The sequence below is a fragment of the Ursus maritimus genome, unplaced genomic scaffold (assembly GCF_017311325.1).
Source record: "Ursus maritimus isolate PB19 unplaced genomic scaffold, ASM1731132v1 scaffold_24, whole genome shotgun sequence".
NCBI lineage: Eukaryota > Metazoa > Chordata > Mammalia > Carnivora > Ursidae > Ursus > Ursus maritimus.
Window position 1 is genome coordinate 25,328,332 of NW_024424897.1, and position 12,191 is coordinate 25,340,522.

Here is a 12,191-nt window from a genome sequence, read left to right on the forward strand (position 1 = left end):
TTGGCCCAGGGCCCACCCTCTTCAGAGACTACCCGTGAGCAATGAGCCCGTCATACCCCTCATTCCTGGTCTTGCCAGGCAGCGCCCAGAGTCCAGCCCCCATCTCCCTTCGGCCACACACGCCTGGGAGCTCTCCATACTTGGTTGCTGACTCACCCGTCGCCCCTCCCCTACCTGGGCCCCCCTCTTCTATACTGGCTCTCCCTTGTGGACTTTACTTGCCTGAGGACTTCCAAGGGGTGCTGCCTGACCCCCACAGAGAAGAGGTTAGTAGCCTTGTTCCCCATAGCTACTTCTGGACCATTTGCCTCCTGTCAGAACCTTCCTTCTTGGAGGCTGGAGCCACTCAGCCGTCCTGCCTGCTCTCCACCCGGGGCTGTGCTCCACCTCACCCCACCATGCTTCGGTCTTGGCTCACAGTCTCCTCACCCAGATCTTGCTTAACCCTGCGTGACTCCATTATTCAGGAGGACGACCTTGGCCTCTCAGCTACCCTTAACCCATGGTCACTCTTTTGGGCTTGTTATCACCCCAGATTCCTTCACATTCAAGGCAGGCTTCTTGTTCTCTGATCTTAATCTCATTCCTTCCAGGGAGCACCCACCAGACCCTTGGCCTGCTAACCTTTCTGCCACCACCCCAGCCTTCTCGGAGATCTCTTCTCTCCTTCACGTCCTCAACTGTCTTCTCTCAACCAAATCCTTCCCCTTGATATTTGCCATAATGGGCCTCATCCATCTTGAAAGTCTTTCCATCTTTCCCCTCATATCAAGCGCCCATGCTACCTCTCTTTGTCCCCTTTCTTTCCTCTCCTCCTGACCCAGTCCAGTCGGCTTCTAATGTCTGCCAAGCCCACCCAACGGCCCCCATGTTGCTGAAGCCAGTAGGCCTTTTTCTGTCCCATCCCGGTTGGCTTTTCCAGAACCCGACCATGAGGACCCTTCTTCCTTACAACTGTCTGTCCCATTGCCTTTGGGACACCACCCTCTCCTGGTGTTCCCTTGACCCTCCAGTCGTTCTGTGTCTTCCATGGGTGCGCTCCTGAATTCCCTGAGCCCGGACCTGAGTCTGCTTCTCTCCTCTTGCTGCTCCCTGGATGGGCCCTTCCATGCCTGCACTGTCCGCGCATTGAACCCCCCCATTCCTCCCACCAACCTCTCCTCTCCACGTTCTCTCCACACTTGCATCTCAAGGGCACCTCCAACCAACGTGTCCAAAAATGACCTCATGAACCCCCCCCAACCCCGAGCCTCTCTGTGCCCCCTCCTCAGCAAATGGCCTCACCCTTCAGCGTAAGCCCTGCTCTGCGAACCAGTCTTGGCCCCTCCCTCTCCCTCACGGCCAATCCTGAGGATGTCTCCTCCTCCACAGGCCTCAAGACCTTCCCCTCACGACCTCCCCTTCACAGGTGTAGACCTCCACCATCTCCCCTGGGTCCTGCCAGGGCCTTCTAACCGATCCTGTTTCCACTTGTGCCCCTTTCCAGTCCATTCTCCACTAGGAAGCCAGAGGGACCTTTCCAATGTGCAGGGTCACTCCCCTGACCAAAGCCCTTCAATCTGTTTCTCTTCTCATCAACAACCCAAACTCCTAACTCACAGTTCTTGAGTCCCTCCAGGACCTGGATGCCTGCCCTCCCTCCACACTCCCAGCGTCATCTCTCCTATCTCTCTCTTCCCTTTGCTCTCTGCCCTGCAGCCATGCCTGCCTTCATGCCTCAGCCCTGACTCACTGCTATGCCACAGGGCCTTTGCACATCTGCTCCTCTTGCTTCCCCAGCACTCCCCCCATGTGCTCTCTGGACCCCATCCTCTTGTTCTTCCATGGCTGCTACACAAATGTGATTTCCTCAGGGAAACCTCCTGCCTCGCCTCTCCCACCAGACCAGGCTCCTGGTTATACTTAGTCATGGCACTTCGCACAGTGGGTGGTTGTACATTCATGTGTGTGGCTGTCAGATTAACTTCTGTCTCCTTCAACAGACTGAGCAACCCAGGGGCAGGAGCCTGGTCTGTCTCCGCCCACCATTGTACCTAAGCAGAGTGCCTGGCAGGCAGTAGGCACTCAATAAATATTGGCTGAATGTAGTAAATGAGACAAGCGTGTAAAGTACATGATAGGACACGACTTTGGCTCATCGTTATTATTCAGGGAAGCCTCCTTGGAGTGGGTGGGATTTGAGCAGGGTCTGGAGATGGAGCGGCAGAGCCCAAGCTCACTGGCCAGGTGGGTCTGGACAAGCACTGCCTTCTGTTCACCCCTCATTTCCCATTTGTAAATGGGCAAGGGTTGGATAAAATGAGCTGAGCCTCTGGCATCCCACGGCCCTGACACCTTCACAACCCTGCATGTTCTTCCCATGAGGGTGATCCTCCCGCAGCAGCTGGTTTAGGTCTAGCTGAGTCCGCCCAATTTTGTGCATAGACCGGCGCCCTGGCGGGTCTCCTAAGCCCCGCTGCACGGGCTGCAATCCCACGCTCGGCCACCGGGCGGCGCGCGGAGACCAGCCACTCGGCGGCCGGGCTTCCCGGAGAAGACCCGCCAGCGGCTGGGTAGGTGCCCTGGCCCGCCCCTCGCAGCCTGCAGGCCTCCCTCCCAGTCCGCAGCGTCCCGAACAGGAGCCATGCTGGGCGCAAGGGCCCGGCTGGGCCGTGGCCTCCCGCTGCCCCGCGCCGGGCCCGGCCTCGCCGCGAGCCGCAGGTATGGGTGGGTGAGTCGGCTGCTGCGGCAAGCCCTGCGCCTGAAGGGCCCCGGGACCGGTTGTCACTGTGCTGGTCCCCAGTGGCCCCGTGGCCACCCCTCCTACGTCCTCCCCACTCCAATCTGCTCCCGCGACCTGGCCCAGGCAGTAATGCCCTCCTTCCGCTGTCTCCCGGTCCCTTCCTGGGTCCCTTCCTGCCGTAGGGCTAGCTCCTCGGGGACTCTCCTGACACCACCTCTAGGAAGACTTCCTTGAACCCCAATGCTGGACCAAGGGTCCTTATCCAGCGGCACCCTGGGCTGACCTGTGACAGTGCTTACGGCTGCAGGGGCCTGTCAGTTAGGTCTGCCCTGCTTGCCAGTCTCCCAGGCTGAGCCCCCTGAGATCTGAGCCAGTTTCTGACTCCCTGGGCAGCCTGGGGGTGTGGCCTCATGGAGGTACCCAGGGGATGCATGTTGAGTGAGAAGGTCCCTAGTGTCGATCTTCCTCTCGTTGCCCCTCACCCGGTCCAGTCCCAGATCCAGTTCTTGCCCTGTCTAGCCACCAGCAGCTGGCAGCCTGCCGCCCAGATCACCAACCCAGGCCGGCCGGAGACACACCTCCAGCGCAGCCATCACAGGAGGGGCCCTGTGGGGGGGGGGGAGAATGGAGACTGAAGGACCATTCTGCCCATTGTGACTCACCCTGACCTCACAGTCATCATCCTTCCCACCGCCAGGTCCGAGAGGTTGGGGGAGACTAACCTGGCAGGGAGCCCCCAATGAGCCACCTTCCTTCACCCCCCCAAAAACACAAGGGGGAGCACAAAGGCCACGGTCTCCCCCGTGGTTCAGAAAGGTGGGTTGGGCTGGGAGCAGGGGGTTCCGGGAGAGGGGATGGAGGGCAGATGGAGTGGTGTGGGCATCTGGGGTAGGCCCTGGGGGAGGTGGGTGGAAACCCCTCACCTGACCCCCTGCCCGTGCCAGGGGTAGCTCCTCCCGGGACAAGGACCGAAGTGTGACTGTCAGCAGTACGGTGCCCATGCCTGTTGGAGGGAAGGGAAGCCGGACCAGCTGCTCCCCATCCACACTCCAGAAGGTTCCCAATCGCCTGATCAATGAGAAGTCACCATACCTCCTGCAACATGCTTACAACCCTGTGGACTGGTGAGGACCACTCCTGATGCCCTTCCCCCCACCCCGGGGGAGGCAACAGGGCTCTCAGCCCCTCCTGCATCCCCCCTGCCCCTGCATCCCACCCATCCTGGGGCTAGTGAATGATGCCCAACTGTGCCGGGCCTAGGTATCCCTGGGGGCAGGAAGCCTTCGACAAGGCCAGGAAAGAAAACAAGCCAATTTTCCTTTCAGGTAACATAGCCACCTTCCCTGGGATGGGAGGAAGGGAGCAGGAGTGGAGAAGGGAAGGGTCCTCTGGGCCTGGGGCCTCCCAGGAAACCACCAACCAGTCACTGGTACCCCCCTCCCCCCCGGCCCACCATGGCCCCATTCCAGTGGGGTACTCCACCTGTCACTGGTGCCACATGATGGAGGAGGAATCCTTCCAGAACGAGGAGATTGGCCGCCTGCTCAGTGAGGACTTCGTCAGCGTGAAGGTTGACCGGGAGGAGCGGCCGGATGTGGACAAGGTGTATATGACCTTTGTGCAAGTGAGCAGTCTCCTCGTGTATCGGGCTGGGGGGGGGTTGTCCGAGCACAGGGGGCCGCTCCCCTCACCCTCGCCCTCTCTCTGCCAGGCCACCAGCAGCGGTGGGGGCTGGCCCATGAATGTGTGGTTGACTCCCAACCTCCAGCCCTTTGTGGGAGGCACCTATTTTCCCCCTGAGGATGGCTTGACCCGAGTTGGCTTCCGCACGGTGCTGCTGAGGATACGGGAGCAGGTGGGTGTGCTCCCAGGGAGTGGAGAGGGGTGGGGACTGGGGGGGACCAGGGCGAGGGGCCCCCACTGTCTGCTGACCTCCAGGTCCGCCCCTGCCTCCTACAGTGGAAACAGAACAAGACCACTCTGCTGGAGAACAGCCAGCGTGTCACCACGGCCCTGCTGGCCCGCTCGGAGATCAGCATGGGCGACCGGCAGGTGCCCCCCTCTGCCGCCACCATGAACAGCCGCTGCTTCCAGCAGCTGGATGAGGGCTATGATGAGGAGTACGGTGGCTTTGCGGAGGCCCCCAAGTTCCCCACGCCGGGTCCGTGCCCCCTCCATGCCTGCCCCACCCACATCCCAGCCCTTCGACGCCTGTCCGGCCCATCTTTTCTGACCCCTAGCTGGGTCATTAACTGCCTGCTCTCCAGACTGGCCACTGAGCTCCTTCCCCTCCACGCCTGCCAGTGGCTCTCTCGTGAAGACCTAATTTGTGGTCTGAGTGGCAACCCCATGGCACTGACCTGCGTAACGCTGTTCTGTTCTCCGTGTTGACCATTGACCTCCTAACCTCCAGCTTGTCCTGGAAGTCAGCCTGTTGAGTGAAATCCTAACCCCAGCCTGGCCAGAGGCCTCCCGATCACCCGGATCTCTGCCCCCTCCCCTGTGTCCCCCATGCTCTCACCCAAGTGCTCTTGGTGCCCACAGTGATCCTGAACTTCCTGTTCTCCTATTGGCTCAGCCATCGACTAACCCAGGATGGCTCTCGGGCCCAACAGATGGCCTTGCACACCCTGAAAATGATGGCTAACGGGGGCATCCGAGACCACGTGGGACAGGTGAGGCGGATTTGGCATTCCCTGGGAGGGACAGCAGGAGGCAGTGGGGTGGGGGCAGAGGCTGGGGTCGGCTTCCAGCCCCATGTCCTGCCTGGCACAGGGTTTCCACCGCTACTCCACTGACCGCCAGTGGCACATCCCCCACTTTGAGAAGATGCTGTACGACCAGGCACAGCTCGCGGTGGCCTATACGCAGGCCTTCCAGGTGACGCCTGAACCCGGCCCAGGGCAAGGATACCTAGCCTGTCCACCTACCTCTGGTTGCCCCCCCAGGGACTTTCTTGGGGACTGGAACTGCCCCTTAACTTCACCCCGATTCCCTCCCATGTGCCCAGGCTCCCTCCCCACCCTCCTGGGAGAATGCTGACTGTCCTCTCTATACCCAGGCCATCCCAGAGACCTCTGTTCACAGTCTCCTTCCTCCCGCCTCAGATCTCCGGGGACGAGTTCTACTCCGACGTTGCCAAAGGCATCCTGCAGTACGTGGCTCGGAACCTGAGTCATCGGGTGTGTGTCCACTGAGGCAGGCGGGCCTGGCTGCGGGAGGGCTTGGGGCCTCCGCTGCCCTGAAGGCTGGGGCCAGCCAGCTCTCCTCTCCCCACAGTCTGGAGGCTTCTATAGTGCAGAAGACGCAGACTCCCCCCCAGAGCGGGGCATGCGGCCCAAAGAGGGTGCCTTCTATGTGTGGACAGTGAAAGAGGTCCAGCAGCTCCTTCCTGAGCCTGTGCTGGGTGCCACTGAGCCCCTGACCTCGGGCCAGCTCCTCATGAAGCACTACGGGCTCACGGAGGCTGGTAATATCAGCCCCAGTCAGGTGACGATGCTTGCGGCCGGGGAGGGGTCCTGAGGCCCCGCAGGTGAGGGGACTCCCTCTCACAAGGGCTGTTCTCCTCAGGACCCCAAGGGGGAGCTGCAGGGCCAGAATGTGCTGACTGTCCGGTATTCGCTGGAACTGACCGCTGCCCGCTTTGGCCTGGACGTGGATGCTGTCCGGACCCTGCTCAACACGGGACTGGAGAAGCTCTTCCAGGCCCGGAAACATCGGCCGAAGCCACACCTGGACAGCAAGATGCTGGCCGCCTGGAACGGTGGGGTGGCCATGCCTGACGCCTGATCCCCGTTTACAGAGTTACCCTTCTCGAGGCCCCTTCTAGATGTCAGGCACCTGCTAGATATCAGTTCTCCCTTTATCCGGTGTATCATCCCCAATTTACAGATGAGCCAACCGAGGCTTGAAGAACTTAAGTGACCCACTCCAGGTCACACACAGGGGGCAGGAGCTCTTACTCATTCGCCTCCTTGTTCCAGAGAGGTGTCAAGGCTTGGGGGGGAGGGGTTCGGCACGGCCGTACCTGGAAGGGCCCAGCTAGCTTCTCACAACCACCGGTGTCTCTTCCCTCCAGGACTGATGGTGTCTGGCTATGCCGTGACTGGGGCTGTCCTGGGCCTGGAAAGGCTGATCACCTGTGCCATCAATGGTGCCAAGTTCCTGAAACGGCATATGTTTGACGTGGCCAGAGGCCGCCTGATGCGGACCTGCTACGCGGGTCCCGGGGGAACCGTGGAGCACAGGTCAGGGGTGGGGCAGCCTGGAAGCCTTGTCTCCCTGGGCATCCCAGGCCTCTCTCTGCCCCTCTCCCTACCCCTCAGCCTCCTGGTAGGCCTCAATCCCAGCTCTGCCATCCACTCGCAGTGAGCTCTAAACTTCCCTGGGCCCAGTTACTCACCCGGGAAATCAGCTAAAGGTACCCACTCAAGACCTAGACGTTGACGGTTAAATGAAAGGGTCCTGGCCAAGGGCCTCATCTGGGAAAGCCCCTCTTTCCCGGGGCCCGTCTCCAGCCCCTTCCCCAATGCCTGTCCCCCCAGCAACCCGCCCTGCTGGGGCTTCCTGGAAGACTACGCCTTTGTAGTCCGGGGCCTACTGGACCTGTACGAGGCCTCACAGGAGAGCTCCTGGCTCGAGTGGGCTCTGCGGCTGCAGGACACGCAGGACAGGCTTTTCTGGGACACCCGCGGCGGCGGCTACTTCTGCAGTGAGGCCGAACTGGGGGCTGGTCTGCCCCTGCGTCTGAAGGACGGTCAGTGGTGGGTGTGGAGCTGACGTGGACCCAGTGAGGGCTTGGTTTTCCCTGCAGGAAGGATAAGCACAGGCTGGTGGTGAAGAGCCAGCGTGGGTTCACATTGCCACCCCTTTTTAACCACCTGACTTGGAGTGGGGCTCATTCTATTCCAGACCCTCAGTTTCTTAATGTGTGAAACAGAGCTAACGTTGGCACTAACTTCCAGGCTGGGTATAGAGATGAACTCAGCCATATTCCGAGTAGCACACTGGGTGGCAGTGACTGGCGTGGCCGGATTCACATATCGCACGAGGCTTACCCTCCCGAAATACGGTGGAGCAGGGGAAACAGCTAGTAAACTGTAATGACTCATACAAGAGTGCATGCACAGATGGGTCGTTACAATGTGAGCGCCATCAAGAAGTAGGTGCCTGGCCCCTTCCGTTTTTAGTACGGCTCACCATCACCTGATGCGTCTGCTCTGTTCATGGTCTCCCAACTCAAATGTAAGCACCTGGGGAGCAAGACTTTTCCTCTTCCTTTTGCATTCCCAGAGTCTAGTGTAGGCCTGGCACGTGGCATGTGCTCCATAAATGTTAACCGAAGGAATGAAAGGACCTGGAGAGAGAAGAACAGTGGGGCCCAACTCAGCTAGGGGAAGGGCGGAACAAACCTGGGACAGGTGTCATTTAGCCAAGGGTTAGAGAAGCCTGGAGAAAGGAGGATGGGGCCGAGGCCAGGGGAGGGGAGGCGCCCACGTGGACAAAGCTGGATCCCTGCAGGGTCTTACAGGTGTGGCAAGGAGTGGAAATCTTTGGAAGGTTTTAAGTAGGTTGTGATCTGGTCTGGTTAGGTCTAGGAATATCATTCTGACTGAAGGTGGACAAGGGACCTTCAGAAGGGAGCAGGGGAACCTGGGTGACCAGTTAGGAGGCCGTTAGTGGCATTCAGTCCCGGTGAGGGCTGGCCGTGGACAAGCTAGAAGAATGAGATGGGGAGAAGTGATGGGATTTAGGTCTACTCTGGCCACAGGTCCAGTAGACTACGGGTGGATTAGAAGTGGGAAGTGGGGGGGGGGAGGGCAAGGATGATGGCACTCTGGCTTGAGCAGCTGGGTGGCTGGATTGAGGAGTCCACAGTGAGACGGGAGAGCTGGGAGGCCAAACGTTCACCCTGGGGTAAATGGCCGAGAGCAAAAGATCAGCAACTGTTGGTGCTGGCCTTCCCATCAGAGCTGGGGCAGGATTGGGCAGGGGCGTGGACTCTTTCCCATCCCATCCCATCCCCAACCCCCACCACTGTGGCCATAGTCCTGGGGCAGGGCCCCGGGACTCAGCGACCCTCCCTCACCGCCCCCACCCCGCTGCCCTCTGCAGACCAGGATGGCGCGGAGCCCAGTGCCAACTCCGTGTCGGCGCACAATCTGCTTCGGCTGCACGGCTTTACGGGGCACAAAGACTGGATGGACAAGTGTGTGTGCCTATTGACCGCCTTCTCTGAGCGCATGCGCCGCGTCCCCGTGGCATTGCCCGAGATGGTCCGCGCCCTCTCAGCCCATCAGCAGACCCTCAAGCAGGTATGTGTGGGGGGTGCGCAGGGGCTTGCGCTGGGACCCTGAGTGGGAGGGGATCTGGGGCTGCAGTGGGGGCTGGGGACGCGGGTTGGGGCTGTCCCCCAGAGCTCAGGTCTGTGAGTGCGTGGCCATCTCGGAGTATGTGTGCAGGTGTCGCATGGGGATATCCCTATGAGCTGATCTACGCGGCGGAGCTGTCCGAGTGAGCGCACATCCGAGGAGCCAGGCCTCTGGCATGGGCTGTTCCTGGGGCTCTCAGCGCATGGAGGGCGGGCGGCGGGGGCTAGAGATGCGTCCCTGGGGCTGGTGAAGGGTTTCTCTGTAGGTCTTGGTGTGTCTGTGTGGTTGGGTCTGTCGGTGTGAGTGCAGCCCTGTGCTTATCTGCGTGCAAGCCCCTCCTGGCGTTCTTGCTGCGTGTGCATGTCTAGATGTGTGCGACTGTGTCTGCAGGCTGCTGAGCGCGTGCCGGTGAGCGTTCGCGGTCCGTGTTCGCCTGTCGGCGTGTGTATGCGGTTATGTTCAGGTTGTATTTGCATGTTTGCCGCATCTCTCTGTGCGTATGTGTGTGTGTCGTGAGCTGGTGTCTGCACCTAGGGGGGTGTCTCCCCATGTTCGCATCTCAGCCGCTGTGTAGGACACCGTCACTTTGTGTGTCCTGGGTGTGTGTGTCCACGTCCCCGCTTGCTGAGCTTGCGTCTGAGGCAGCCTGCGGGCAGCTGGTCTGGAGGCCGCTGAGCCACGTCTGCGCTCCTTCCTGGGGCTATAGCGCGGAGCGGAGGGAGCACGGGGAACCTCGGGGAGGCCTGGGTCCGGCTCCCTGCACCCGACTCTGGAGTTCCCTTTTGATTCTGGCCAGATCGTGATCTGTGGAGACCCCCAGGCCAAGGACACCAAGGCTCTGTTGCAGTGTGTGCACTCCATCTACATCCCTAACAAGGTTAGAATCTGTGAGCCCGACCCCCACCTCCAACTCCCCTGCCCAGGCCCCCGCCCCTCCACACCTCTCTACTATCCCCTCCTCTGGAGGCCTCGGAACAGAAAGCCACCATGGGCCCCACCAGTGTCCCAGGGCCCCCCAGGTGACCGTCTACTCTGCTGCTCCCACAGGTGCTGATCCTGGCCAACGGAGACCCCTCCAGCTTCCTGTCCCGCCAGCTGCCCTTCCTCAGTACCCTGCGGCGGCTGGAAGATCGGGCCACGGCCTACGTGTGTGAGAACCAAGCCTGCTCGATGCCCATCACGGAGCCCAATGAGTTACGGAAACTGTTACACCAGTGACTGCCTCGGCCGCCTCAGGCGGGGGCAGGAGGCCGAGCTTCCCAGCTGGCCGGAGACTCAGGCCCGGTAGGGTCTTGCACACGCTGCGGCCATCCCTGGGCACCCTGTCACCAGGTGCCCTTGGCCATCCTCACCGCTCCCCTCATGGGCACCCACTCATCCTGGAATAAACCTAACAGCGTCCCGCGGAAACCTCGGGGCCTCCGCCTTGCTTGTGAGAGGGGGGCCTCCAGCTCACCCCTCCGCCTTCGCCAGTGATGCTGCCCAGTCGTGGTCATTGCAGCTTAAACTCAGGGCAGGGGGCCCGTAATGACCACTGGGGGTGGGGGTTGGGGTGCGGACTTGCCCTGGGGGGGAAAGGCCAATCCTGGCCCTCCATGGGGTTCGGAAAGGGGCCTGCCCTCCCCTTCCCACTGTCTCCTGTTTTAAGCTGGGAAGAGAAAGGGGATGCTTTATATGAGCGCTTATTTTTTATGGAATGGTGACATTTGCATAAGCTCTGGTATATATGGGAGCTGCTGTTCTTAGGACGAGGGATGTTTATTTTGGGGTGTCCATTCAGCCCCCAGCCCTACCCCAGGATGGAGCCAAGGCCGCCCCACAGGAGGTCATATTGTCCGTGCCCCTGCTTTCACTCAGACCAGTCCAAGGAGGGCGCTCCGTCACTTGGGACATCTATCGGGTTGGAAGTCCTTCTCTAAATCTGAGTCCTTCCTACTGCAGGGAAAGCTGGTACTTTTCTGAGACCCCCTCCTGTCCCTTCAGATGCTCACAAGTCCTGCCCTTGGCGCCCGCATCTTTACAGACCCCAGAAACCCCATCTAGCTTCCACCTCCGGGAAGGCACTGGGACGCATGCTTCGGGAAGGGCAGGGGTAGTGGGATGGGGCTGACAGGCGGGGAATGGCGAAGGAGCTATCTCCCTCCCCACACCCTTCAGGGGTCTGCTGAGCCTGGGCACCCCTGCAGCCCCAGAGCCAAGCAGCACAGACAGCCAGAAGAGGCTGCTCGAGAGGAGACTCAGATGGGACTGCTGCTTGTGAGGACGTCAGCACTGGGGAGAAGTGGGAGACTGGACCGTCACTGCAGGGTCTGCACATGGTCACACACCGCCACACATGGTCAGTAGGACCAGGCTCAGCTTTGACCGGCAGCTGGGCCCTCGGTGCGAGCCACCGGCCCATCTGGAGGGGATTAGGGCTCCGGCCAACAAGGTCAGGTGGCCCTCTCCTGGCTGGAGCCTGCTCAGCCTCGGGCAGGAAGTCTGAGGCTTCGGGAAGAGGAGCCAGGTCTGGGGGGCAGTGAGGGGGGAGGGGCGGCTGGTGAAGCACAGGTGGCCTTTTTGGCAGTGCCAGCCCTGGCTCTGGAAATTGTAGGCAGTTTGCAAAACCCTCTGTCTCCGTCTCACTGACCCTCACGAATGAGGTGACAAGGCAGGTACCTCTGGCTGCCTGTGGATAGATACTCGAGGCCCAGAGAGGGTCAGAGACTCACCTGAGACCACTCAGCATATCTGGTTCTTTCCGCTGTCTTCAGGGGACCATAAAAACCACTGAGCCTTCCTCTTCCCCAGGAGGTACAGGCATGGCTATGAAAGGGGGTGCATTTGGTGTCTCCTACCCCTCTCTAGATAGTCTTCCCTCTGCTCTGTGTCCCCTTTCCTTTCCCCTGGTACCAAGCATGCGCTTGACAAAGGGATGCTGTAAGAGGTTCAGAGGAAGGAGTCAGGGCCTTAACGGGTTAGGCTTCCGGGAGAACCAGCATTTGCTGACGAGGGCAAGGCTGAGCATCAGTCTTGCTCAGATACGGGCTGTTACGTCTGCTGCCCCTCTTCCCTTGGCTGGTCCCTCTTGCATGTGCTCCTTGCTCTGCCAGCAGGGC

General features: G+C 60.5%; 1 protein-coding gene across 4 annotated transcripts; it reads left to right on the forward strand.

Moving 5' to 3' along the window:
* The first annotated feature begins 11 nt into the window (after positions 1-11).
* Positions 12-10,498, forward strand: SPATA20 (spermatogenesis associated 20). 4 transcript variants are annotated; one of them, XM_008687951.2, is made up of 17 exons: positions 12-266; positions 3,420-3,538; positions 3,667-3,846; positions 3,983-4,047; positions 4,192-4,325; positions 4,434-4,577; positions 4,682-4,883; positions 5,267-5,397; positions 5,498-5,602; positions 5,830-5,904; positions 6,002-6,211; positions 6,293-6,485; positions 6,801-6,969; positions 7,267-7,478; positions 8,837-9,036; positions 9,890-9,970; positions 10,141-10,498. In XM_008687951.2, the coding sequence occupies exons 2-17, from the start codon at positions 3,462-3,464 to the stop codon at positions 10,309-10,311; spliced, it is 2,349 nt and encodes a 782-aa protein (XP_008686173.2). In that variant the 5' UTR covers positions 12-266; positions 3,420-3,461; the 3' UTR covers positions 10,312-10,498. The 4 variants fall into 4 exon arrangements, with proteins under 4 accessions (XP_008686173.2, XP_040496764.1, XP_008686181.2 ...); XM_040640830.1 differs by having other exon boundaries at positions 13-266; positions 4,192-4,346; XM_008687959.2 differs by lacking the exon at positions 5,498-5,602 and having other exon boundaries at positions 13-266; positions 4,192-4,346.
* The last annotated feature ends 1,693 nt before the right edge of the window (positions 10,499-12,191 follow it).

What these genes read in the sequence shown, in the direction of transcription:
- SPATA20 (XM_040640830.1), top strand. Translation starts at nt 3,462, where the DNA reads ATGAGCCACCTTCCTTCACCCCCCCAAAAACACAAGGGGGAGCACAAA. An exon ending in GATGCTGGCCGCCTGGAACG is followed by an intron (nt 6,486 to 6,800) that starts GTGGGGTGGCCA and finishes TCTTCCCTCCAG; the next exon opens with GACTGATGGTGTCTGGCTAT. An exon ending in GGGGGAACCGTGGAGCACAG is followed by an intron (nt 6,970 to 7,266) that starts GTCAGGGGTGGG and finishes CTGTCCCCCCAG; the next exon opens with CAACCCGCCCTGCTGGGGCT.